General features: G+C 43.7%; 1 protein-coding gene across 2 annotated transcripts; it reads right to left on the minus strand.

Moving 5' to 3' along the window:
* Positions 1 to 1854: 1854 nt before the first annotated feature.
* FYB2 (FYN binding protein 2) lies at positions 1855 to 21101 on the minus strand. Of its 2 annotated transcripts, none has more exons than XM_042807849.1 (19): positions 20231 to 21101; positions 19071 to 19265; positions 17971 to 18004; positions 15141 to 15229; positions 14345 to 14373; positions 13199 to 13230; positions 12274 to 12349; positions 11770 to 11923; positions 9975 to 10101; positions 9832 to 9875; positions 9459 to 9522; positions 7469 to 7552; positions 6176 to 6204; positions 5368 to 5422; positions 4701 to 4793; positions 3066 to 3150; positions 2602 to 2758; positions 2420 to 2453; positions 1855 to 1977 (listed from the first exon to the last, which is right to left on the minus strand). In XM_042807849.1, the coding sequence occupies exons 1-19, from the start codon at positions 21060 to 21062 to the stop codon at positions 1968 to 1970; spliced, it is 2223 nt and encodes a 740-aa protein (XP_042663783.1). In that variant the 5' UTR covers positions 21063 to 21101; the 3' UTR covers positions 1855 to 1967. The 2 variants fall into 2 exon arrangements, with proteins under 2 accessions (XP_042663783.1, XP_032864659.2); XM_033008768.2 differs by having other exon boundaries at positions 3066 to 3153.
* Positions 21102 to 22636: the final 1535 nt, after the last annotated feature.

The raw sequence follows: 22636 nt of genomic DNA on the forward strand, positions 1-22636 counted from the left end.
AAGGAAAGAGGAAGAATTTAATTTCCTGACCAGTATCTTGACTTAAATATAGCCCACCTGCGGTTTAATTGAGGAAATCAAGTTGCTTTATGTCAAGCATTTTTGTATTGTCTTGAGTCATCCCGTATCAAGGGCTTTCCTTCTAGATATACGTTGGAATCTGTCCATGAAGCAAAACAGTTTAAGTGCATCACAAGGCATCCTTGCATTAAGTCAGCTGCCAACACCAGTGCAGAAATTCATGGTTTGCATCGAGTTGGGGTGCAAACCCACACAGACTTTCACTTTTTTAATAATGTAATTGCACTGGGATCAGGGCCCGATCACGTATAACACAGAGCATAAGGGGAGGGGGTTTTTTGTTGGTGTTTTTTTTTTACACATAATTTTTAAAAAAGAAAAAAAAATGTTAAATAACTTCCTTAGGAGACAAAAAACAACTAGCACATGTGGCTAATACAAGATTTACCTGTAGTGCTTACATAGTGTGTGATTAATAGACTTCAGGACTTGTGAGCTAGTGCTGGATGGGGAGGAAGATGAGGAAGGAGTCAAGGAAAGGAGTGTTTTCTTCAGAGTATCAATCCTAAACATTGCCATGGAAAAAAGCCCCCCAGGTAAACCGTCTCCACAACTTCCAGCAGGATAATTCCCCATGAAGGCTGTAGGTGAAGGACATAGAGCACGTCCCAGCCAGCTCTGAAGCCGAACACACACTCCAGCTCCCCAAAGTCTCCATCTCAGCTAGAGAAGTCTAAATATTTGGGCTGGCAAGCCTGCAAAGCTGCGCATGCTTACAGGGTTTTGTTTTATTTATTTTTTATTGCAAGGATGGATGCAGGCCAACACACTTAATAGTAACCACATGGTAAAATAAATAAGAATGCCTGTATGGACTTAAAAGTAAATGTTAAATATTTGCTCTGTTTTTCTGATGTCTCCTATGCCAGCTTTGAAATGGCCGTGTGGCAAACAGCGCTTTTATTTTGCTCTGTTTTCTTAAGCCTGGAACATTTAATAATTTCTAATTAAACCATCTACATTTTTAGGATATTTATGAGCAAACTGATAGGGGCTCTTAAAATGTGCTGGGGAGGGGCAGAAGCTGTACACTACAGTCATATTTAAGGTTTTTTTCTTCCAAAACCATGTAAAAACCCTATCCACGTTTTTCTGCTTTTGAAAAGGTATCCCCTGGATACACCGAGGAGAAGCCATTAGCAATTTATATTTCTCTTCCTACATTTAGGAGCATTTTTCTTAAAATAAGCAATCATCCTCCAGGCCCACAGCGGAGAATAGCCCGAACACAGGGGCAACTGTTGGGTAACTGCCTGCTGCTGCGAGTTGGTGGGAGCCAGAAGTCAGCCTTTACATATCTGGGATGCCTAAGTTAGCTTACAAAAATAAAGTAAATTTTGACTGAATGCTTTATTTACTCTTTTTTAATATTTTTTGGAAAGAAATGAGTCAAGTTTTCCACTATTTTATATATTTAACCCAGCAAGTGTGGCAGTACATACTTCTTGTCTCAATACTCTTGTCAAGTCCAAAACCAGTTCAAATTTAGATGGTTTTCTTTTTAAAGAACAAATCTTTTGGGGAGCCTTGCAATTCCAGCACCTAAACCAGACAGTAACGAGACGGAGCAACTAAACTGCACATTCTTTTCCATGAAAACGCAGAAACGTTATGGCCATTTCAGAGCCGACCAACAAGGTACTCCAAAAAGTGAGAAATACTGAAAATAACTAATGTTGAGATAATCAGTGAAGACATGCTCTAAATAGCAGACAAAAAAGGAAACATCACTTTCACATTAAACACTGTAAGCGTAAAAAAAAAAAACCAACTTTATTTACATTTGCATCATCACTCCACAGTTGACCAACGTGCGCTCTCACCGCTGCGGGAAGCACAAAAGAGACCTTCAGGGATGCTCCGGGGGAGAGCAGCTCTCGCAGCAGTTAGTGCTGTCTGTCTCAAAAAAAGAAAGTTTCACAGCAATGGGCACCTGGGCAATAGGAGGTTCGTTTGTATCAATTATGCATGAGCATGCAAGGAAATGATATGGCAGCAGGGGATTTAAGGGTGTGTTTTGGCAAGGCGCTGCACATCGAGTGGCCCATGTTTGCAGCAGATGTGAATTAATATGGCATATCTGAAGGCAGTCAAGAATCTCCAATTTATACAAGTCATGACTGGACGGGGCTTTTTTTAGCTGCAGTTGGACTGGAAACCTGTATAGAAGCAGAATAGCAGACTAAAACTGGAAATACTTATTTAATATTTAATACTGGCTGTTTATATTAACCTTCCCCCGCCTTCAGAGTTTTAAGTACATTCCTCCAGATCTCAAATATCTATACATGGGAAGGAGAAGAAAATATGCATCATAATAAATAAAATCTGAGTTTACCTGAAGTTCAAATGCTCCACTAGAACATACCCATCTGAGAGAAGGGGAGAAAAAGAAGTAAATTAGTCAACTCTTGAGCAAATAAAGTCTCGGTGGCTAAGCACAAAGAACATATTGTTGCTTGCCCCTCAAAACAGAATTGAAAAGTGACCACCCATGCCAGAGGCTTTCTGCAAACTTACATCTGCCCTCCGAATTGCGGCAAATCACTGCGTTGCCCTCTGTGACATCAATAACGTCCAGCTGTTCTCCAGCTGTGACTGGGAGATCAACCCTCCTCATACTGGGGACTGAGCACTCGGCAGTGGCAGTGTTGATGACACTGATCTCCTTATTGTACTGCAGAGAAGAAAGAAAACCCCAAGTTATTCTACACTCGTGTGCAATGTCTTTAAGGGCAGTGGGGAGGGATTGAGAGAAGAGCTTTCAGGATGGGTTGTGAGGCTTTGTTGGGGGCTGAAGAGGGGGGAAAAACCCCAGAAACATCTCTGATGAAGATCCCTGATTAGGGGAGGAGGCAGCAGGTCAGTGGGACATCTCTCCCAGAATAGCTAAGGTCTGACAACTTTCCAGCATGTATCTTTTAAGCACGACACACGACTGCTTTCCTCCTCTGACACAACTAGTTCTCCAAAAAGACACGTACCATAAATGTTTCTCTAAAAAACGTCTCTTCTATTTCCTTCTTCTTGCTTTTTTCTGCATTGCTATTCTTGACCTTGAAGATATTTCTGCTGAGAGAGAGATACACACGCTTCTGAGATAATAACCCCTGGCACATTGGGAAATGCAACCCAGAGCCTAACTCCAGCCTTGTCTGCAATGAACTCTTGGAATAGCAAAGCACACCACTCACATCACTACTTCTCATAAAAGGATAAATACACAACTAAAATCCGTTGGTGAACACAACTTGAGCTATTTTGTATCTCAGTTTGGAATAACTGTTTTCTCTGTAAGCAGCGTGGGAACAAACAAACTCTCTAGTGTTTCAAATCAGTCGTGTTTTTATAGAAGTCAACAATTCACTTTTCCCCCAGCAGTTTGTATCCTTCTGGTTTTATTTATATTCAGACATAAAGAGTCCCCAGATAACTCTCATCCTGAGTCATTTATGGAAGTGGGACTTGACACCGCTCTCCAGATTTCTGTTACTATTCTAACACATAGAGGAGAAAGTCGCCCAAGCAGACATATATATACGGCACTGTAAAGTGAAAAACAAGCTCTTATGACCTACTTAAGGGGAGCAATGTCCATTCATGCTGGGGCATTCTCTGGGTATGGAGATGCCATTCTTTCTGATTGGTACCTGAAATTCCAGCTATGGTATTAATTTTAAAACTAAGACAGGAAAAATCAACCAAACAAAAGATACCCACTTGCAATAAATCATTCAACCTTGGCTAACTTTAATGTTCTTAAAATTAAGAGGAGGGGAAACAAGAGCTGAAATTAGGGACTTTTAAACTGCGAAGAGATGCCTCCTTGGCTGTCTCAGCCTGCAGGACCTGCTATCTCTAAGGAACGGATGAAATGGTATCGACCTTCTGTCACTCTGTAAAATCATATGCACGACTTTACACAAAGCAACAAGAGGTGTTTGAGCAACCCCATGCAGGAAATCTGTGGTGAGAACCCCCAAAACAGACCTCTGATTTGCATTTCTTTGAAGTCCCAGGTCATTGTAACACACAATTTTCTGATCTAAATGGGAAATGGAAACACCTATTTCCATGTGAATTTGGGGTTTATTATTGTTTTTATGCACAAATGGTACAGCGAGAGGCAATGCAATAAACCCAGCTGGAAAAAGAAGAGCCAAGAAATTAGTATGTTAAAATAAGGGCAAGGGGAACAATTACTATGCTGTGTACAGGGCTTCTAAACACAGTGCTCTTGCCAAAATAGCAATACCTGATCCACAGAGATGAAACATTTAATCAAAGGCACAATTACAGAAGGAATGGGACTGAGCATGGCAGAAAAGCAGCCAAATATATAGCAAGTAACACCTTTTGGTCTCATCTAAGTGGGAAGACATGATACAACTTCAGGATGAGACCCTCAGGGTATCCACCACTTGCATACAGCTCAGATCCAAGATTTTGTTTTGCCCTCGAGATATTTTCTGCAGTTTCCTGATAGTTGGGTTCAAAAGGAAAGGACCCTGGAGCTGTAGTCAACACAAAATATCTGCACATCCCACTCCTGCAAACGACTTGAGAGACGCGTGTACAAAGTTAGACAACACAGGAAAACACAGAATGGAAATCAAGACCTTTCCACAGCGTTGCTATTTTTCCTTTGGTCCTTATCCTCTTTCGCCATCAGAAATTTTGGCATCCAGGTTTTGTACTTGTCGTCCTTCTCTCTGAGAGGAGGGGAAAGAGCCACATGGAAATTCAAGTTTTTTCCAGCAGACCACGTTCCCTCCCCAAGGCCGTGTACCTAAAAAGTCATGATTTTTCTCTCTGTGTCCCCCCACAACCACCACTGAAATGCAAACACTTGCTGTGATTTATACCAGCACGCTCTGCTGCCACAATCATCTGGCAGCAAGACATCAAGACATGCTGTTCCTATTAAAAGTAATTTTTCTGACAATGAGCTTGCCAGGATGGGGCTGATTATCAGGTCTGGGAGCTGGAGTTTTCCCCTTCCTTAGGAAAACTCTCTGAATTTTCACGTGTTTCAGGGAGCAGCTCTCTCCTTTTCACGTCTCTGGCCCTAACTAGGTAACATTGAAGAAACATTTTGTGGGATGTTACTTGCCAAATTAAACACACATGGAGAGGGCATCTGGACTGTCTCCAGAGGACTGAGTCCCGACCAGCTCATACCCTCGGTGGCTTGCAGTGCAGCAGGGTCCCCAGGGCACAGGTTTATGCCAAGAGGAAGATCTCCATGGCCCCGGGGCCAGCCCCAGGAGAGGGCACCTTCCTCACCTTGGCTCTCTCTGTCCCACATCATCGTACACCATGTTCTCCTGGGAAACAGCCACTGTCAGCCAAAATGCAGCAGAGAAAATTATTAGATGTCATTCTGAGCCTGGTACTCAAAGTGAGATATTTCAGAGGGAAATCTGGGCTGCTGCTAGTCATTCAACCCAAAGGGGCCAAGGCAATGCGAAAGGAAGATCCTTGGGGCTCCAAAAACCAGGCAAAACTCCAGCACAAGTCAGAATGTTTGGGATTGTTAGCTGTGTTTGTGGGCAGTTTTCTGGGTGGGTTTGGCCATCCAGCTCAATGGAGCAGGAGCAGCAGGAAAGCCCCAGATTTGCACTGCAGCCAGCCTGAGCAGGGTTTCCACCCCAAGGACATGGGTGTGTTCACACCAGCACCTTCTCAAGGCTTGATTAGTGGGGACAGGTTTTGCATCCACCCCTGTTTATGCAAGGCACGAACTTGTCCCTCCATCAGGCAGCACTAAGTAGATTTACAGAGAGCTGCTGCAGTGCCCTCAGCTGTTCACCAGCAGCCAGCCTGGATGTAGCGGCTCACCATGGACTGCTTCACACGTTGCCTTCCTAAACACATTCAGATCTGCAGGAAGAATGATCCTCTTCAATGAAAAAACACTCAAAAATGAGCAAAAAAGCCACCTCAGCTGAAGCACAAATCCCTATCAAGTCTTCAAAGTTCAGGTTGTCACTTTACATGATTTTCAGAAAGGCGCAATGCGTAAAGTTGATTTTGCATTATGCAATACATTTGCCTCTCATACACACACACAGATCCCCAAGAATCAGCTTACCTAAATTTGGTGCTGAAGTGGAAAACAATCTGTGGATAGAAAGAGGCTTTTAGAAACAAGTTTGAACATCAGCATCACTCAAAAATCCCTGAGCACCACCAAGCCAGCAGTGCTTGCTGCTGAAGCAATGGAGGCAGGTCTAGGTATATGGGCTCCGTGACACCAACAGCATTTGACAGGATTACGCCCTTGCTAAATAAGCACCTCCATCCTCTGACAGCAAGAAGAGCCATGTGTTCATCAAGCAGTTTATGAAAAGTCTACATTGCACCCAAAGAACAGTCCAAAGCAGCAAAAGCACCCTCCTCCTGCCCACCCATACACCCCTTCACAATAGCAAGAGGGTCGATGGACAGTTTGTAACTGAAGTCCGTAGTAATTCCTTCCTTGTAGTCTGCCAACATCATGGGTTGCGCAAGAATTTAAAGTGAAAATGATTGTAGATACCCAAGATACTTGTAGGAGCTTTAAAGGTTTTTTGAAACAGAAGAATGGCATGAAACCTGATGGCTCCTTCCCTATAATGATATCTAACAAGGCAAAGCACCTAGTGTGAAAAGATTAAGTAAAACAAACCTTCTTCATATAAAAGAGGAAAGAGATAATTTGGAATTTCTGAAGAAATAAGAAAAAGTAGCATTTTCCTGGACTTTAGGCACTGTGCACACTGTGAGGCACATGCTGGCAGAGGTGGAGGACGGGTTCTGCTGGCAGCTACTGTGCACTTGAGAAAAGGGAAGTTTCCATGGAACCTTAACCAGGGTTTTGAATATTAAAGTAAGAGTACCCAAAAGGACACTATAAGAAGTTATACAATATTCTCTATCTTAACTTGTTAGACTACAGACTCAACAGTAGACTTATTCAGCAGATGCTGTTGCTGGCCTGGCTATAAATGGTACTTGGAATAAAAAATCTCGACCGTTAAGAGCCACATCAGCAAGCTTTTGCCTAGTCCTGGCCCAGAGGTCTAGGCAGCATGTATCACATTTCTACATCCCCTTGTGTACCTGCATCATGCTGAGGTATCAGAAAGGTACAAAGGGCAGCAGAAAGCCTATGAAAATTTGGACACTGCTGTAGGACCAGCTTGAGACTTTGGAGAACCTGAACAGAGGGACCATTGGCCACATCTGCCATAGCAGCTTCCAGTGAGCTAATAGAAGCCCTTTTAGCATAACTTTCCTGATGAAGTTGTATTCTTTACTCCTAGACCTCCTACTCTAAAATTACTGCAAATTTGAATGCTCCAGTTCAGAGGGGGAAGGGAATGGACAACCAACATTTTCTTACCTTAAGTTTTCCTTGAACCTGGTATTCTTCAGCTTCAACTTTTCTATCTTAAACAAGTTTCCAAATCTCTTTTGTTTTTCTGTTCTGTCCAAAACAGAAAGATTATAAATTAAAGAGATAGTAGGCACTGAATTACGCGAGAGGTGCAGTACTCATAGCCCCAGAGATCCTGAAGCAGGTAAAGAAAGGTCAGCCGACCTTAGACCTCAGTTCAGCTTTAAGCCTTAACAGCATCATACGGATGGATGATGGATTCAATGAGATAGGCACCAACACAGCAAAAGATCCTTAATTATATAAACTCCAAGCTCAAATCTTTGTTTAGCTTTAAACTTTTCAGTGTTAATTGAAGTCATCCTCCTCTGAGCCAACAACTACGGAATGATCCAGGTTTCTTTGGAGTAAAAACTCCTGACAAAAGGGACAAAAATTCAACAGCATCTGTCTGTGCTACCCTTTATCACACATTTCTGTCATGTATGCTCTTGAGAAGCGCGTTCCACTACACACGCTTCTCTCTGAAGCTTATGGGGGTTGCAAAGCCACATAACAATTTTCTAATAAAGTATCTGCGAACAACCAAGATCCTCACATGGGGAACATTACCCATGCGCAAGCACTATTAAAAATACTTTATGTGTATCAGCACGCCTAATCCTGCATGTGGGATCAATAGAAAGATTACATAAAGACTGCTTTGGGGATACAGACACTGACCTCAGAACCCTGTGAATCTTGTCCCAACCCTAGCCTTGTCATGAAATTGCCTTGAAAACCCAGCAAGATGCACTGCTCGTCTGTGAATTAGCAGTGGAGATTAATTTCTGGTACTGTTCAGCACCCGTGTGCAGAGAGGTGGAGAAGAGGCACGGGTACGCTTCCCAGCAGGTGAGGGACAGGCATGGCTGGTCCAGAAGCTGGACGCAGACACCAGCACACTACCCTCTGGCTGGAGGAGCTCGGGCATGTCCACCACGCAACTTTCATGGACAATTTGCAGAGAAATTACACTTCTGCCTTTTAATAACTGCCCAGTCACCTCCAGGGTTTCAGGTTTCCCATATCTTTTTCCCCACTCTGACACATGCAGGCCCTACACACACGCGTAAGCTAGACTTGAATCCAGATGCAAACCAGTATGAGTCTCACATCCGTAAGGGAAAAGCAGACGTACCGCAACACCTTATTATTCCTCCCACACTGCTCCTTAGAAGAGAGCCACCAGATGCACTCAAAGCCGTTGTGTGCAGCATCCCCAGCCCATATGCTGTTCCCAAAGGCTGTCTATTTCTTACAAAGAGTTGCAGGAAGTCTTTCACTGCAGGAGGGTAGGGAACCACACAAAGCTAATAAGTAAAAACACAACTAACTTCACATTTCACCTCTTAATCCATTTGGGAAGCTCAAGCAATATAGAAACCTAAGGCTGCAAAACTCATTGCTTTTCTAACACACCCTATGGAAGCAATTATCTTGAGAAGCTATATAAAAAAAGAGCAGGTTGCAAGTTAGTTACAACATGTCACCCTAGGCTCCTTTCAGCTTTCCAACATTCTGTGATCTGAAATGTGAGCACTTTGCCCCTTTTTATGGAGACAGTGTCCCTATTTGTCTCTCGAGCATTACCTCTTTTGGCACACAAAAAAAGGTGCCATTTCTCAGCCATAGCTGAGCAAAGCTTTTGATCAAGAGAAGGCTAGCAAGGTGTTTTATGCAAGGAGAGGTCTGTAAGGGGAGTACTTCCAATGGATGAAGAGTGCTACAAACTCTAATAGAAAGGCCTCATTGCTTAGGGATTTCATTTTAATAACTACTTTTTCTCCCTAAGTATTAGCCAAAAGGGAAAGAGAGAGGAAGAGGAGGAAAAAACCCACCCATGGAACAACTTTTCTGCAGTTGCATTAGGAAAAAAAAAGGGCTTCCAGTCAGTACCTGGCATGGGAGATCAAGGTCAGTATTTAAAAATATAAGCTAAGAAATTGCAACTTACTCCATTTTTGCTCGATTATCACCCCCAATCTCAACATCTTCATATGTTTCTTCATAGCTGTTTCCTGAAAATTAAAACCAAGGCATGCCATTATCACAAACCTTGTTCAGCAGTGATGAGGTGAGGTTTGCTGGACAAATTGCACCCAGACCATTACATTTTACTCTTACAGAGGTTTCAAGGTCACTCACATAAATTCCATGCTAGACACATGTATTGCTCCCCCCTGGTTTTAATGGGAATTTAGAGCAACCAGGCCAGGAGGCTACACTATAGATGTTGAAAGTTAAATGCGGCTATTCGCATAATCTCCCAGGGACCAGCCCAAATTAAAAGCAGCTCCCATTCAAGCTTCCCCATGTGCTGCACTTACTGCTGGTTGAAGCAAATGGACCGGAGGCATCCGATGTGTGGTTGCTAGAAGACAGAAGTATTACGTGGGGATGTGCTACAGCATAGTTTTTAAAAGACATTTCATAGACACAGCCATTGCAAAGAGCCCAGGTCCATACTCACAGTCTATCATGCATTTCCTCAACATCATCATATATATCTGCTGGTGCTTGCAGAGACTGACAAGCGTTTTGGTTCAAGGTAGTTCTTCCTACTCCTGGCTTTGGACCACCAACATCAATGTAGCACACTGGAAATGAGAAAGGACCTTTACTTTAGAAGCTTTTCTGAGGAACTTCGCTCAAGGCAAGGACAACTGTTAACAGCTGATCCCACAACAAAGAGCCTACAGACATACTTCCCACTCCTTTGAGTCCAGGAAAGCCTCTGCTTTGAGCCACTCTGAGAAAGTTTAAAATATTTTAAAGTTAAATGTTTTAAAAGTTTTAAAATAGCTTAGGTTTAAAAATATTAAAACATCCATCAAAATTCTCAGTTGTGGCAGCTCTGACCCAAATGCTCCTCACCAGAAAACATCCCAAGAGACTATTTATGGATGTTCACAGAAGTGATTGAAGGGAGGGCTTAGCATGGTTGGTGGAGGTGCTAAGATCCAAATAACAGGCCAGTCCATTGTGAATACACCTGTAAATCAACATGTTGAAAAGGAGACAAGGAGGAATAGTATCCCACAGATGTATTCCAGCAAGGGCTGGAATAGAGCATGAGAGTCACACCTCATGAGGTTAGGAGATTATTAGTGGAGGACTCTGTTAAGTGGCAATATTAAATCCTTAAGACTGATTTAAGAGAGTTGGAATAACACAGAAATGCAGCCACACAAATAAAAGCAAATAGTGTTTCTAAATAAATATGGGTGCATGCAGTAGATCTCACCAGAAACATGCACCACCACAATATAGCTTACTTAATGACCAACATTTCTGCAAAACATTCAAACCCCCATGAAGAAGAAGAAAAGGATGGGGGTGGGGTGGGAATCAAACAATTCTCCAAACTGGCCTCTCTGATGAAGCAATAGCAGGAGGCTCACCATGAGTACTTAAAAAAAAAAAATCCCAACAGAAATTACCTCCAGCTGTTCAAAGGTCAAGCAAAACCTTAATGAAGTGATTGAAAATTTTTAAAAAAACACCACCTGAGGACCACACCAATAACAACAAACACAGCCACGGTCAATTTACACTTTCTCCTTCACACTCCTGGTCTGTCCACAGAGCCTAACAGAGCTACTTTTTTCCCTTTCATCTTCAAAATGTTGCCATATCACACTAACGGCTTGCAGAGGCAGGAGTAAGCCTTTGCAGAGTAGAGCCCATACACATATCTACCTGGAATTGCAAAATAGTGTTTACAGAGGAGACATGACTGGGTTTAATCGTGCAGCTGAGGTGTATATCACCAGCTTTGGATGCTATCTCAGAGCATTGTGACAGAAGAAGCCTAAAGTCCAAAAAAGGCTCACTGGGACTACTAAGATGGAGCAAGGAGCCATCATCCATCTTAATAAGGGACAGGGGGAGACTTCAGGCTCTCATTCTGCTCACGTGTGTTTCTACCACAAGCCTTAGCCAAACCCTTTTCTGAGACTCAATAAATTATGAGAAGCAGAGGAGATGGATTTCAGCTCTCTCGGATAAGGGCAATCTGCTAGAAAAACAAACAACTCGGTTTGAGTTATGCAGATGGTTAACCAACTTAGGAAGCTATTTGCAAAGCCAAAATAAATTATTCAGACCAGAATACAAATGCGCATGCAACCTTTTGCCCTGGTTTAACTAAATTGGTTCAAGAGTTGCATCCAAATTTAACATTATTTCCCATATGGAAGAGACATTTGGGCAACAGATGGGACTGAGGATTGAGGAAACACTCAACAGCGCAATGAGATACTCACAGAGCTCTGCTCTGTCTTTTGCCAGCCCTTGTGTGGTAGGATGCTTTGCAGTCTGGGTGCTGGTCACATCCTGCTTCACTTGTGGCACCTTCATCCCACCTCTACCATCTTCCTCAGTTTGGCTGATGGGAGATACATTTTCATTTCCACCTGTCTGAGATCAGACATTTGGTTTGGTCAATACAGTCTTTAGAAACAGCTTTCTAATATAAGTTAATATAACCTACATATATACATCTATAAGAATGTAAGCTACCTTCCTGATGACTTAAAATTGTTTCACCCCCTTTGGCATCAATGATGTCTGGTAGACATAGGTGCTGCTTGGCAGCCCTATCTGCCTTTTAGGCCATAGCAGTTGAGCAATGATCAGACAAAAGAGAAGACAGAAAAAACCCAGGTGATTAAAGACACTGTTTTTAACTGTTTCCCAAAGAGAGGGAGAATAGAAGGAGAAGACACGTCCTACAGTAATTCTGAAAATTAATCTCAAGGATACCATACCTTCGAAATTGTCTTTGCTGCCTGTTCCTCTCTTTCAAGACTTGTTTTTTCTTCATTTTCATCCTCTATTATAGCTCTTCCAGAATGGAAAATTTCAGAAATGAGAGAGAACTCAGAACAGAGACACTTCATCAAAATCACTAACAGATTGCTTTATGACTGTGCCCAAATGAGGAGCTCGTTTTCCCTTTGAATAAGGATAGATGCCAAAAAGATCACCAGTACTAAAAGTAAGGGCAAATCCAAATCTAAAGCCCACTGGTTACTTGGAGTAATAGCAATCACACTTAGAAAAGAGACAAACTAAGATGATTGTTTCCTAGTAGCAGGAATGGACAAGCTAGATCCATTTGCCAGTGGTGGTACCTGTCTCACAAGACTTTCACCATACCACATTGCAATTAAGGGAAGAAGATACAGCAGCAGAAGGCAGAACATTATACTTTTTCCAGCATCACAACATTTCCCACTGAAGTGTCCCCCCTTTTATCATATGATTCTTCAATCCCCATCAAAAAAACAGTCTTCAGCCAATGACAGTAATTAAACATTGCAAGGAGTTTGAAACATGACATTTATAGAGTGAAATTCAGTGTGGCCCTTGCCTTACCACACAGTTTTGGACCTGGAACAGGATGTCTCAGTTTGAGAGCCTCGAACTGAGTTCAGGTTTCAGTAGGAAAAGACAGTGCATTTTTTTCTCAGTGTCAGAGGAGAGAAGAAAATCTCCCCTCCAGATATGCTTTAGAATGAAAACAATCTTAGAAACCATGAGTGCCGACACAGAAGAGCATCATCACCTACATTGTCCTGGTCATGGAGTATATGAAATTACTTTCTATTTACTGAGTGTTACAAAATTCTAACCCTAATCTGGGTTAGTTGTGGGGTTAGAAGAAACTTGAGAGAAAGGAAAGGAAATTACCTGGATTTGGCAAAGAGAAAAGTCTTCTGTTTCTAGAATAAAGAAGAGGAAAACCTTCAGCCACTGTGCTTTTTTCAGCAGTCAAGCTTTTATACAAGGCCTCAACTGTCATCTAGTATTTAAAGAAATATTTCTTCAGAAAGCCCAGAAGCATTTTATGTTTGGAATAGTCATCAGGCAAGGATACTTCCTCTACTTTGCAGGACAGGGGATACACATATTGACAAACTATATAGGGATAATGTAACGGTGCAAGGGATCATGCCAATGGAGCTACTGGTCAGAATAAAAGCAATTTCAGGTTGGAGAGCTTACAGAAGGGGAGGAAGTTTTTTTAATTAAATAAAGATTTTCCAACCTACCATAAAATAAGACTACAGCCAAACCAGAGAACCTCTCTGCAAATCATGCACAGATAAGTGAGTTTGGAAACCTGTGCTATTTCCTGGACAACTTGATTGCTTTGCAAGTCAGGACTTGAAAGTGAAGTTTGACATTTTCCAAAGAGTCATCTCCCCTCTTTTAGCAGAGCCAGAACTGATACCCAGTACAAGATCATCTCTGGGCACGGGGCAGTGTGTTCTCTCAGCCAAGTACCTGTGAGCTCGGCCATGCAGGCCTTCTCTAGGGACAGCTGTAGCAATACCTGCCCGGTGCAATGCACTATCCTGCCTTGACCACATGATATCTCCACTGCCAAGGTGAACAGCCACCTCCTTTGCAGCCAGGGTAAAATGAAGAGAGTCAGGTTGTACTTTGCAGCTGAGATTTCCCTGCAGCAGGGAATGAAAACCCAAACAGTCACACCCACAACAGTTGCCCTGGTTTATGAGCTAAAACTTGAAGCATGCTGCCACAGCAAGGGACCTGGCTCAATTTTGCTTCTATGCCTTCACAGAGGGATTACTGACACCAGCTCGCCTTTGGCAGGAACTTCCATAACGATTCAGTGGATTTTTCCTTCAAGAATTCATGATCTTGGTATTTGTGCTTGACACTTACTTGGTCTACCACCAATGTCCAGATGGTGTTACCACTTTGTTACATGTATTACAGGTATTAAAAATTTTTAAGCTATGAAAGCATGGCATGTATAGTAACGTCAAGCCTGAATGAAAGATCAAACCTGGCTGTGATGACACTTACCTTGTGTTCTTGGTGCTCTGCTTTAGGTACTAGAAAAGATATTTGTGAATACATATTACTTTTTAGTCCACGTTAAAGTCATTGCACTAAGTTGTAAACCCAACTTCAGCCCACATGCTCATCATCCAGACACACATTCACCACGGTACATTCAACATGTGCTACTGGCCAGGGTCCTTCAATTTGCTATTTAACATTGGCTTACATTCAGAGGACTTCAGCATTAAGCTTGACTGGCCACTGTTTTCATAGCCCTAGGGACAAACCCAAGAGAGCTGTGGCAGGTCCCCTCAAGGAAGTTGCTTGGCTCCTGTTCCAATGGGAGAAAAAAACAATGCATAAGGCAGAAACTAGCCTCCCCAAAAGGAGATAACTTTGAAAAGTGTAAAAGCAGAGCAGTGGCAACTCTGATAGAGAAAATTATACTGGGAAGATGTAGTGATGGAGATGGAAAATCTCTGTACCCTGTACCTGTTCATTCCCAAGAAGATGCTAAAGTTTGCCTCACTATCTTCTTTTATTTCTCTTCTACATGGGTAGCATCTCCTAACTTTTCCCCACTGCAGTTCTACTGTAAGCACCATTTCACCACCAAAATGCAAACTCCTTTTTCGTCTGTGCCCCAAAGTCACAGTCACACACTGACAGTGCACAGAGAGACAGTAAGTCATCTTTGGTCACCGAGACCAATGCACAGCTGCATTTCTCAGCTTGAAGAAACTGTATTATTTCCTTTTTAAAAAGCTCTATCCCACATAGCATGTAATTCACCTAGCAGTCTTGCCTTGCAAAGTACCTTCAATGACACACAAGGTTGTGGTGTCCCCAGACTGATTCAGGTACGTTGGGGTTTCTTCATAATTATACTGCTCTTCAAGCTGAGCACTGAGAAGATGAAAGAAAAGTGAGAAGAGATCTTTTTTTCTGGCCTTTTTAGAAGTCTGAAAAAGAATTATTCATCTTAAGGACAAGGAATTCAAGTGCTTTGATACTGAGCCTATAAGAAAGTAAAGTGAAATCAGGAATTCCTTGGAGGGAGAGGAGACCTGTGCTAGATGAAGGGCTCAGCTGAGCTTTCCCCCCCCGACTCCACACTCCCACCACTTTTCCTCTGGGAGGACAGGCTACTCAAATCACATCAGGGGACTTCATACTGGGATTATGGTCTTCTGCCTACAGCGATCCCTCAAGTAGAAACAGAACAAAAAAGTCAAGGAAATCAGAGCGCAGAACTTTTCAAACTTATAATAGCTACTTTACAAATAATAACAACCTGGTTGCACCATTTGGCATGCTGTTTCTCACTTAAGGAAACAGGAAGGGGAAAACAGAGATATCAGGGGGTATGATTAAAGGCCCTGTTCCTTGTCAAGCCACACGCTCCATACCAACACAACAAGTGGCATGTGCCAGCTGCAGGAGGGAAAGCATTTCAGCCCCAGCACCACACAGCCTGAAGCATTGGGCTTCCCAGCCTAGTCCCCACCTCCTCATTCTCCTTTTTCCTTTCCTTCTCTGGAAATTCAAAGAAGCATCATTTGGGAATAGATCCAGAGAAACATCCAAACCTTCCCGGATTACCCAGGCAAAGTCCCAAGGCTTCCCCTCCACCCATGACAGCAGAGGTTATGGCAGCTCAGGAGTGTACTGGGAAGGGGCAAATGCACAAGATGTAGCTTGCAAGGCATGCGGGGGACAGGGTAGGGTGGTGAAAGAATACCAGGAAGAGTTTCAGTGAGAACTTCCTTCTTTTAACAGTAAGTCTATAATAAATCTCGGGGAGGGTTTGGTTTTACTTGAATCACCCTACTGTCACAACTCAGTGTCAACAGAGTGAGGACTAAGTAGTTGTTGGAAAGCAGAACAAGAGGAACAAGAAACTCAAGGTGCATTTCAACAATAGTGAAATTGGAGTAAGAAATGACACCTGAAGTCAAGCAGAAGCTTGTGCTAATGCCAAAGGCTGCTCTAGCCTTGTGCTCTCCCCTGCAGCCCCCCAAGCACTGGGGGCACTGCCTGCCAGTTTGCTGGTCCCACAGCATGTTTTGGACATGTAGGTCCCACTGAAGGGGACACACATATACATGTTGCATTAATACTACAAGTAGGTATTTTGTCCCCGTTGTCATCACCTGAGGAAGAGAAAACCAGGAAAAGACCCCACCCTTCTCTTCCCCAGCCCAGTCCTGGGATAAAATAGCATCCCGGGAACTTGGCTGGACACCAAACAGCCCTTTATATACACCACAGTGCTATACTGGACCTGAAATACAGCTGGGATGATCGATCCCTGTCTAGCATCAGTGAAGGCAAAGTGTTTATCCCCAAACAAGGAATCAGAGCTCAGGATTAGTTGGCCCAAGCAACTACATCAGGGTTTCTAAGAGATCAGACTTCATTACAAGTGAGGCTTTGAGGAGGGGAATTTTTGACCACAACCCCCCATGATTTTATTTTTATGCTGTAGTTCATGTAACTAATTTCCCCAGTCATCATATGGTAAATATTTAACAAGTGACCTATTATAAAGACCGTATCACAAGTATTAGAGCAAGACAGCTAATCTTGCTGCAATGTATTACTAGGACAGCTTCCTTGTGGTGCATGACAGATTTGGAGCTGGTTATTTTTTGACCAGGTCTCTTCTGACAAGTACAGGTTAAAAGTTAAACAAAACAGCAGCCAACACTGGCAGGAACACCTCATGATGTGAAAAGCCCAACTTGCTGTGCTGATAGCTGCAGGAGTTCATTGTTTGGGCACAGAAAATATTTTAAGAATTCACCTCTTTTTGCTTTGGTTCAGACATTCTGTTTCCCATTTTCACAGCTGTGTATTCATGCAGCTAAGACAAAACATGTATATGAATATTTTCCTTCACTTTTGCTGTTCTTGTGGCACAGAACCAGGATGACTACGCAACTATTCATTACAAGTCAGAGACATACCAGAAAAAGTCAGAATCCCCTTGTATACAGAACCAACTCTGTCTGCAAGATTTTTGAGCCGTTTCAAACACTTGCAAGCTCATCAGTTCACGTCCTTTGGAGAGCAAGTTTGGGCCACCACTCAATAAAAATCTCACTTCAGCATCTGTAGACAGCTGAAGTCCTGGGGATGGGGCGGGGGGGCAGTGGCTCCTGTACCCCAGCTGTGCTGGCTGCACAAACACACAGGAGGGCCAGTTCCTCCACTGTTGGATAATCCACCCCAGCACCTGCCGGTTATGCCAGGGCTTTGTTGCAGCAACAGCTCTCAAAAGCTTCACTTTTCTAGAAACACCAAGCTTGAGTACACGGAAAACAGGAAGGGAAAAACACGCAGCGGGTGGGTGCAACCAAGCACCAGCAGTTTTCCCTCTGACCAGCTAAACCGGACCTAACAACACATGGGTAGTGCTCTCCATGCTGCTTGAAAAGCCCAGAGGAGAAAATAAGGATGAAGCTTTCTGCTTTAGAAAGTCATCCCAGTCAGCTTTGAGCTTCCCATGTAGGTTTGCACAGGAGCGAGCTGCTGCCTCTGGGAGCGGGACATCCCCTCCAGACTGCACGGGGATGCTTCAGCAGCACGGGATGGGGGGTGCTCCCGTTGCCTCCCAGCCCCACGTTGCCTCGCCACACACTCACCTTTGGGGGGTCAAGTAATCCTCTTCCTCAGCAGCTGCACGCAAACACAGAAGATAAGCGTTTGAAGTCAAGACTGCTCTCCTACAGAACGCCAGCTGCGGTGACGGGGACGGCCGTCCTCGAGGCAGCACGCCGCACACAAAGGCAGGCGTGAAATAAGATTGCCAGCAGAAACTGGGGACATGGCTATGTTAAAATGTCATTATTTCATGTTTCCAGGCAACAACCTCAGGCTTTCTAGAGATCAATAACTGAGCAATATTGAGAGGGCATGGAAACAACGACATATAAATGTAACTAGTTTTCTCCATCAAAATAATATATTTTAAAAAGGCAGGTAAGTTAGAAAAGGGTTTCAGTGAAAACCTCTCTCCTTCCCTCTTATTCTTGTCAAGGCCAGGGCAGACCAATAAGCAATGACATGGCCAAAGAGAGTTTAGCAGCTCCTTTCTTAGAAAAGGACCTCCCTTTGAATTCAGCAAAAGTTGTGCCTGAAGATCTGGCTATAATTAAGCCTGTATCTATAAAGAAACACCATTTAACAGCTTAATAAGCGGTCCAGAATATTCTATTATGCAACATCAATAGGGTTTTATTATGGGAAACTGAACTTTTCCATTTCTTGATGTTGGAACATTTAACGACGTTGCCTTCTGTTGTATTTAAAACAGAAGGGGGGGGATTAGCAGACCAGTTTCTACCGATTTTATTGTGCCTTCCCACAGTCGTGTGCTGCAGAGTCAAGGCATTTCCCATTGAAGCAGAGTGATAAAGATCAGCTCGCCTCATACACAGCTGCTGCTGCTTTACAGCCAGCTGTAAACCGCTCACAACACGCTGCAGTTGGGAGCAAAGCGGGTTTCTGCATGGGGGATGACGTCCAACCTGGAAAACCAGATCCCTTTTCCAGATTAAGAGCAAAAATCAGTCTCACTGAAACTGTCAGGCTCTTTTTAATACTTGAGGAAGATACTAGAAATAAGTAACAGCTTCTTATTTCCATGTGCTTGTAATCGTGGCTTTATACATGTCAATAAACTGCAAATTATTATTCATTTTCAGTATAACAGGCTTGGGGAGAAAGACTAGAAACCTCTTACTTGTTTCATTTCCTCTGTGGACTGAGGGCACGGCGCTTCGGAAAGCACTGAGATCAAACTTCAGGGGTCTTGCAGGCTTCCCAGGGGCAGGACCCAGGGATTCAGCTGAAGGGAGAGGTTTAATTCTTGGCCACTTGTTCCCCAGGCTGTGAGAGCATTTTCCTGCTCTGAGCTGGCAGAAGGGAGGTTCCAATACTGCTCCAGAGAAGCACAAAGAGAGGCATCAGCCCTCATTTAAACAAAAATCCACGCAAGATCATTAGTTGTTATACAGAGATTTCTAACTAGCTCTGCTTCCTCCCAATTTCAGCATCTCTGTTACATAACGGGGCTCTTACCATGTTACCAGAGTGGAAAAATAAATGGAAATGTCCATTTTTACAGATTTTTACAAACCATGTTGGGGCCTCAGCTCTCGACAGCTCCTTTCCTCTCAATTATAAAATACTAGCCTAATTTTCTGTACCGATAACATTTTAATCTGCCAGGATTTAGTGGCATAGCTGTTTTCTATACACAGTCTGAGCGAGGTAGCTTTCCAGGGTAAACAAAGTCTTAATCTTTTCAGTGCCCCATCACTCGGCGTGACGTTAGCAAGGGGAACTTCGCAGCATTCAAATTTCCTAGCACCATTTTCTATAAGAAATACTGCAAGGAGAATATGCTCTCCAAGCTCAAATAGGATCTTTCGCAAAGCTGGGAGGGTGCAGAGGGGGATTTTCAGGTTTAAGCCATTTTAATTTGAACTAAACCACCTTTGCAGAAAAGCCAAGACTTTATATGTCTGTGTAAAAACAAAATAGCTGTGTGTAGGCACATTTACCTTGTAACTGAGAAAGGCCAAAGATATTTCCCTGTCCTCACCCTCCATCCTACTCTCTAAACTTGGACAATTTCATAAAGTGAGCTTTAAACAATTGGGTGAAAATGGGGACCCCTCCCTTTACCCAAGCTCATCAGCAGTTTGAGGTCCATTTTTTATCTCCAGGACCTCCAGGGAAGGCAGGGAGCACTCCAGTGGGTCAGTTTTGCCTCTTCTTTAAGGATCTCAACCCATAACAGCTTTTCTCTCCAGATGCTGTAACACGCACTTTCAGAGCACCTATATGCTCATATGCAGATATATATATGCTCATGGTTAAGCGTACAGTTTGCTATACCTTTCTGGTGCTGAGGTTGCTCTCCTGGAGCATGATAACCCGGCTGGCAGAGCACAGTTGTCGCTGTGCTCTCAGCAGCGACTTCATCAGAGCTCCCGTGTCCTCTGGGAGCCCGGGGAAGAGCCGGCGCTCTGCTGCACAGAGCATCCTTCTTCTGGGCAGGCAAGTCCAGGGAGGGCTGGCTTCCAGATGGTCGCATCCTGCTGCTGCCCGACACAGCATGAGCACACGTTGCTCTCTGCTCCAGGCAAGGCTGCACATATAAGTTTGCTGCCCGCTGGGTTGGGAGCATTGAACTTGCTTTCTCACCACGGGATAAAGTGTTCTCCCAGATCTGTAGAGCATGGTGGAAAGAATTTGGGAGCAGAGGCCCCTCTGGAGATGTTCGGGCTGATCCTTGTCTGTCAGTGAAATAGGATGGCAGAGGTTTCTCTGGACAATTCTTGGGAGAACTCAACCCTTTCTCTGAGACGTTGCCTTTGTGTTCTGCATTGTGCCCCATCGTCTCCATGTAACCCAGCTTGGCTCGAGGCCATACCAGGGGCTTGTGTTGTGTGAGGGCAGATGTTTGGGAGGCAGGATAGGCAGGTTCACCCTTGGGTTTCGGTATTGCCACTTCTCTCTTACTTGGGGGCAGAGGGCTAGACACAACATTCCTTCCAGAGCCCAACTTGGGAGGGATTTCAGCCGGAGGCTTCTTGCATGGCTGCATCAGATTGTTGTCCAAGTTGGAATCATTTTGAAATTTTGCTCGCAGGGCTCTGAAATCAGTCACACCTTCCTGGGAGAGGAAAGAGAGCACAAAGCCGCTTTCAGACCTGGCAACACACATTTATATGATCACGATTGTTTCAGTGAAAAAGAGGCCACTGACTCCGCCCTCATCATCAAGGATATGCAGAACCTGGTGAAAATTTTAAAGCAGGTGCAGAGAATTACCTAATTCAGAGGATTCTCTGAAGGCCCACAAACCACTGCTGATAAAGGCAACAGAGCTAACACAGAGGGAAAACCCAGGAGCATGGAAAAAAAAAAAAAAAAACAAGCAGAGCCAGTGGGACCAGCAGAAATGGCTCCTGCTCCCCAACATCACCCGGTGTTGGAGAATCTCCCTTGGGAGGACCTAGCAAACACCAAAATGAATGTTAGAGCTTCCTGGCAGAGATGCTGTGATAACACTTATGCACCTTCCAGGCAGGAAAGCTTACATTATTTTCAGTACACAAGCACCAGCCAGGGCAGAGGCCAGTGCTGCTCTGGAGATCCCCAGACCATCCCCTGACTCCCTTAGAAAACTCCACCGTGGGAAGAGAAGCACCAAACATCCTCCTTGGAGGGCTCTGAATGATCCCTGGGACAAAACCTTCTTCCTCCACCATGTTGGTTCATCTTAGGGTCCCTATGGATGCTTCTCCCCTTGCCATTATTCCCACCCCAGGAATCAGAGGGTTTATAAACCAAATGCACAGCATGCAATGACAGCAAGAGCATCTCCCAGGCCAGGTGATGAATATTGGCTAAGTTATTCAATTTCTCTCCCACACAGTTACCAGACCCAGGTGTTACATATTATGAGAGATAATCAGTGACAGTGCAGTTTAAAAGGGCACTTAAAGAACATTTTGTTTCAGGCCTTTGTCCCCAGGTGTCTCACTGTCCCATGCTGGAGAAAGGGGACCACAATTTCTGCCTACAATGTCATGGCTGAAATTCAGCCTTGAACTGAACTAGGGAGAAAATATGAAGAAAAATTTATGAGCTACTTAAGTCCTTGAACTGCTCTATAACTTTTTATATGCCATGATTACATTAGGTGCACTACTCTGGCAGCTTAGTTCAGTGCGAAGAACTGTAAGGCTTCATGAGAACCTGTCTAATGAGGAAATTGGAAAAAATTATCTAGGACAGAACTTCGTTATTCTGAAAAAAGCCCCAGCCTTAAGTGTTAAGGCAGAACAGATGAATAGCATACTGAGGTTTTATTGCATTTAATTGCACGATTTATTAAACACTGACAATTTCTCTTGAATAACCCCTTTCACTGACTTTATTACTTTCACAGGGTAGTGCATGATGTAAAGAACCAACCCTTGGGGGAGAGGTTTGAATTGCTCCAATTATATTTCATATTAGTGGTCAGCGGCGTGATGCCGTGTAAGCTGCCCAGACAGCCTGATCTAGCGGTGAGCTGATGGGAATGGGAGTTTTCAGAAGCATACGGAGGATGAATCAGATTTTGGAAAAAAATAATCCCACATGTACCAGATCCCTGCAGCGATGCCAGACAGGAAATAAAGCAGCAAGGTGCCCTAATGCGATTGCACCAAGTTTTCGCACGTGCTGCAGCAATAGTTGAAGAGTTCATGCTGTTTACCTCTCCTTACTGTTTTTCCTTTACTGCAGCAC

Source organism: Tyto alba, unplaced genomic scaffold, assembly GCF_018691265.1.
Source record: "Tyto alba isolate M040663 unplaced genomic scaffold, T.alba_DEE_v4.0 Super-Scaffold_1000006, whole genome shotgun sequence".
In the NCBI taxonomy this organism is placed as follows: Eukaryota; Metazoa; Chordata; class Aves; order Strigiformes; family Tytonidae; genus Tyto; species Tyto alba.

What these genes read in the sequence shown, in the direction of transcription:
- FYB2 (XM_033008768.2), bottom strand. Translation starts at nt 21,062, where the DNA reads ATGTGTGTTGCCAGGTCTGAAAGCGGCTTTGTGCTCTCTTTCCTCTCC. An exon ending in CCACAGAGGAAATGAAACAA is followed by an intron (nt 18,005 to 19,070) that starts GTAAGAGGTTTC and finishes GTTTGCGTGCAG; the next exon opens with CTGCTGAGGAAGAGGATTAC. An exon ending in GATAATCGAGCAAAAATGGA is followed by an intron (nt 7,553 to 9,458) that starts GTAAGTTGCAAT and finishes TGTTTTGGACAG; the next exon opens with AACAGAAAAACAAAAGAGAT.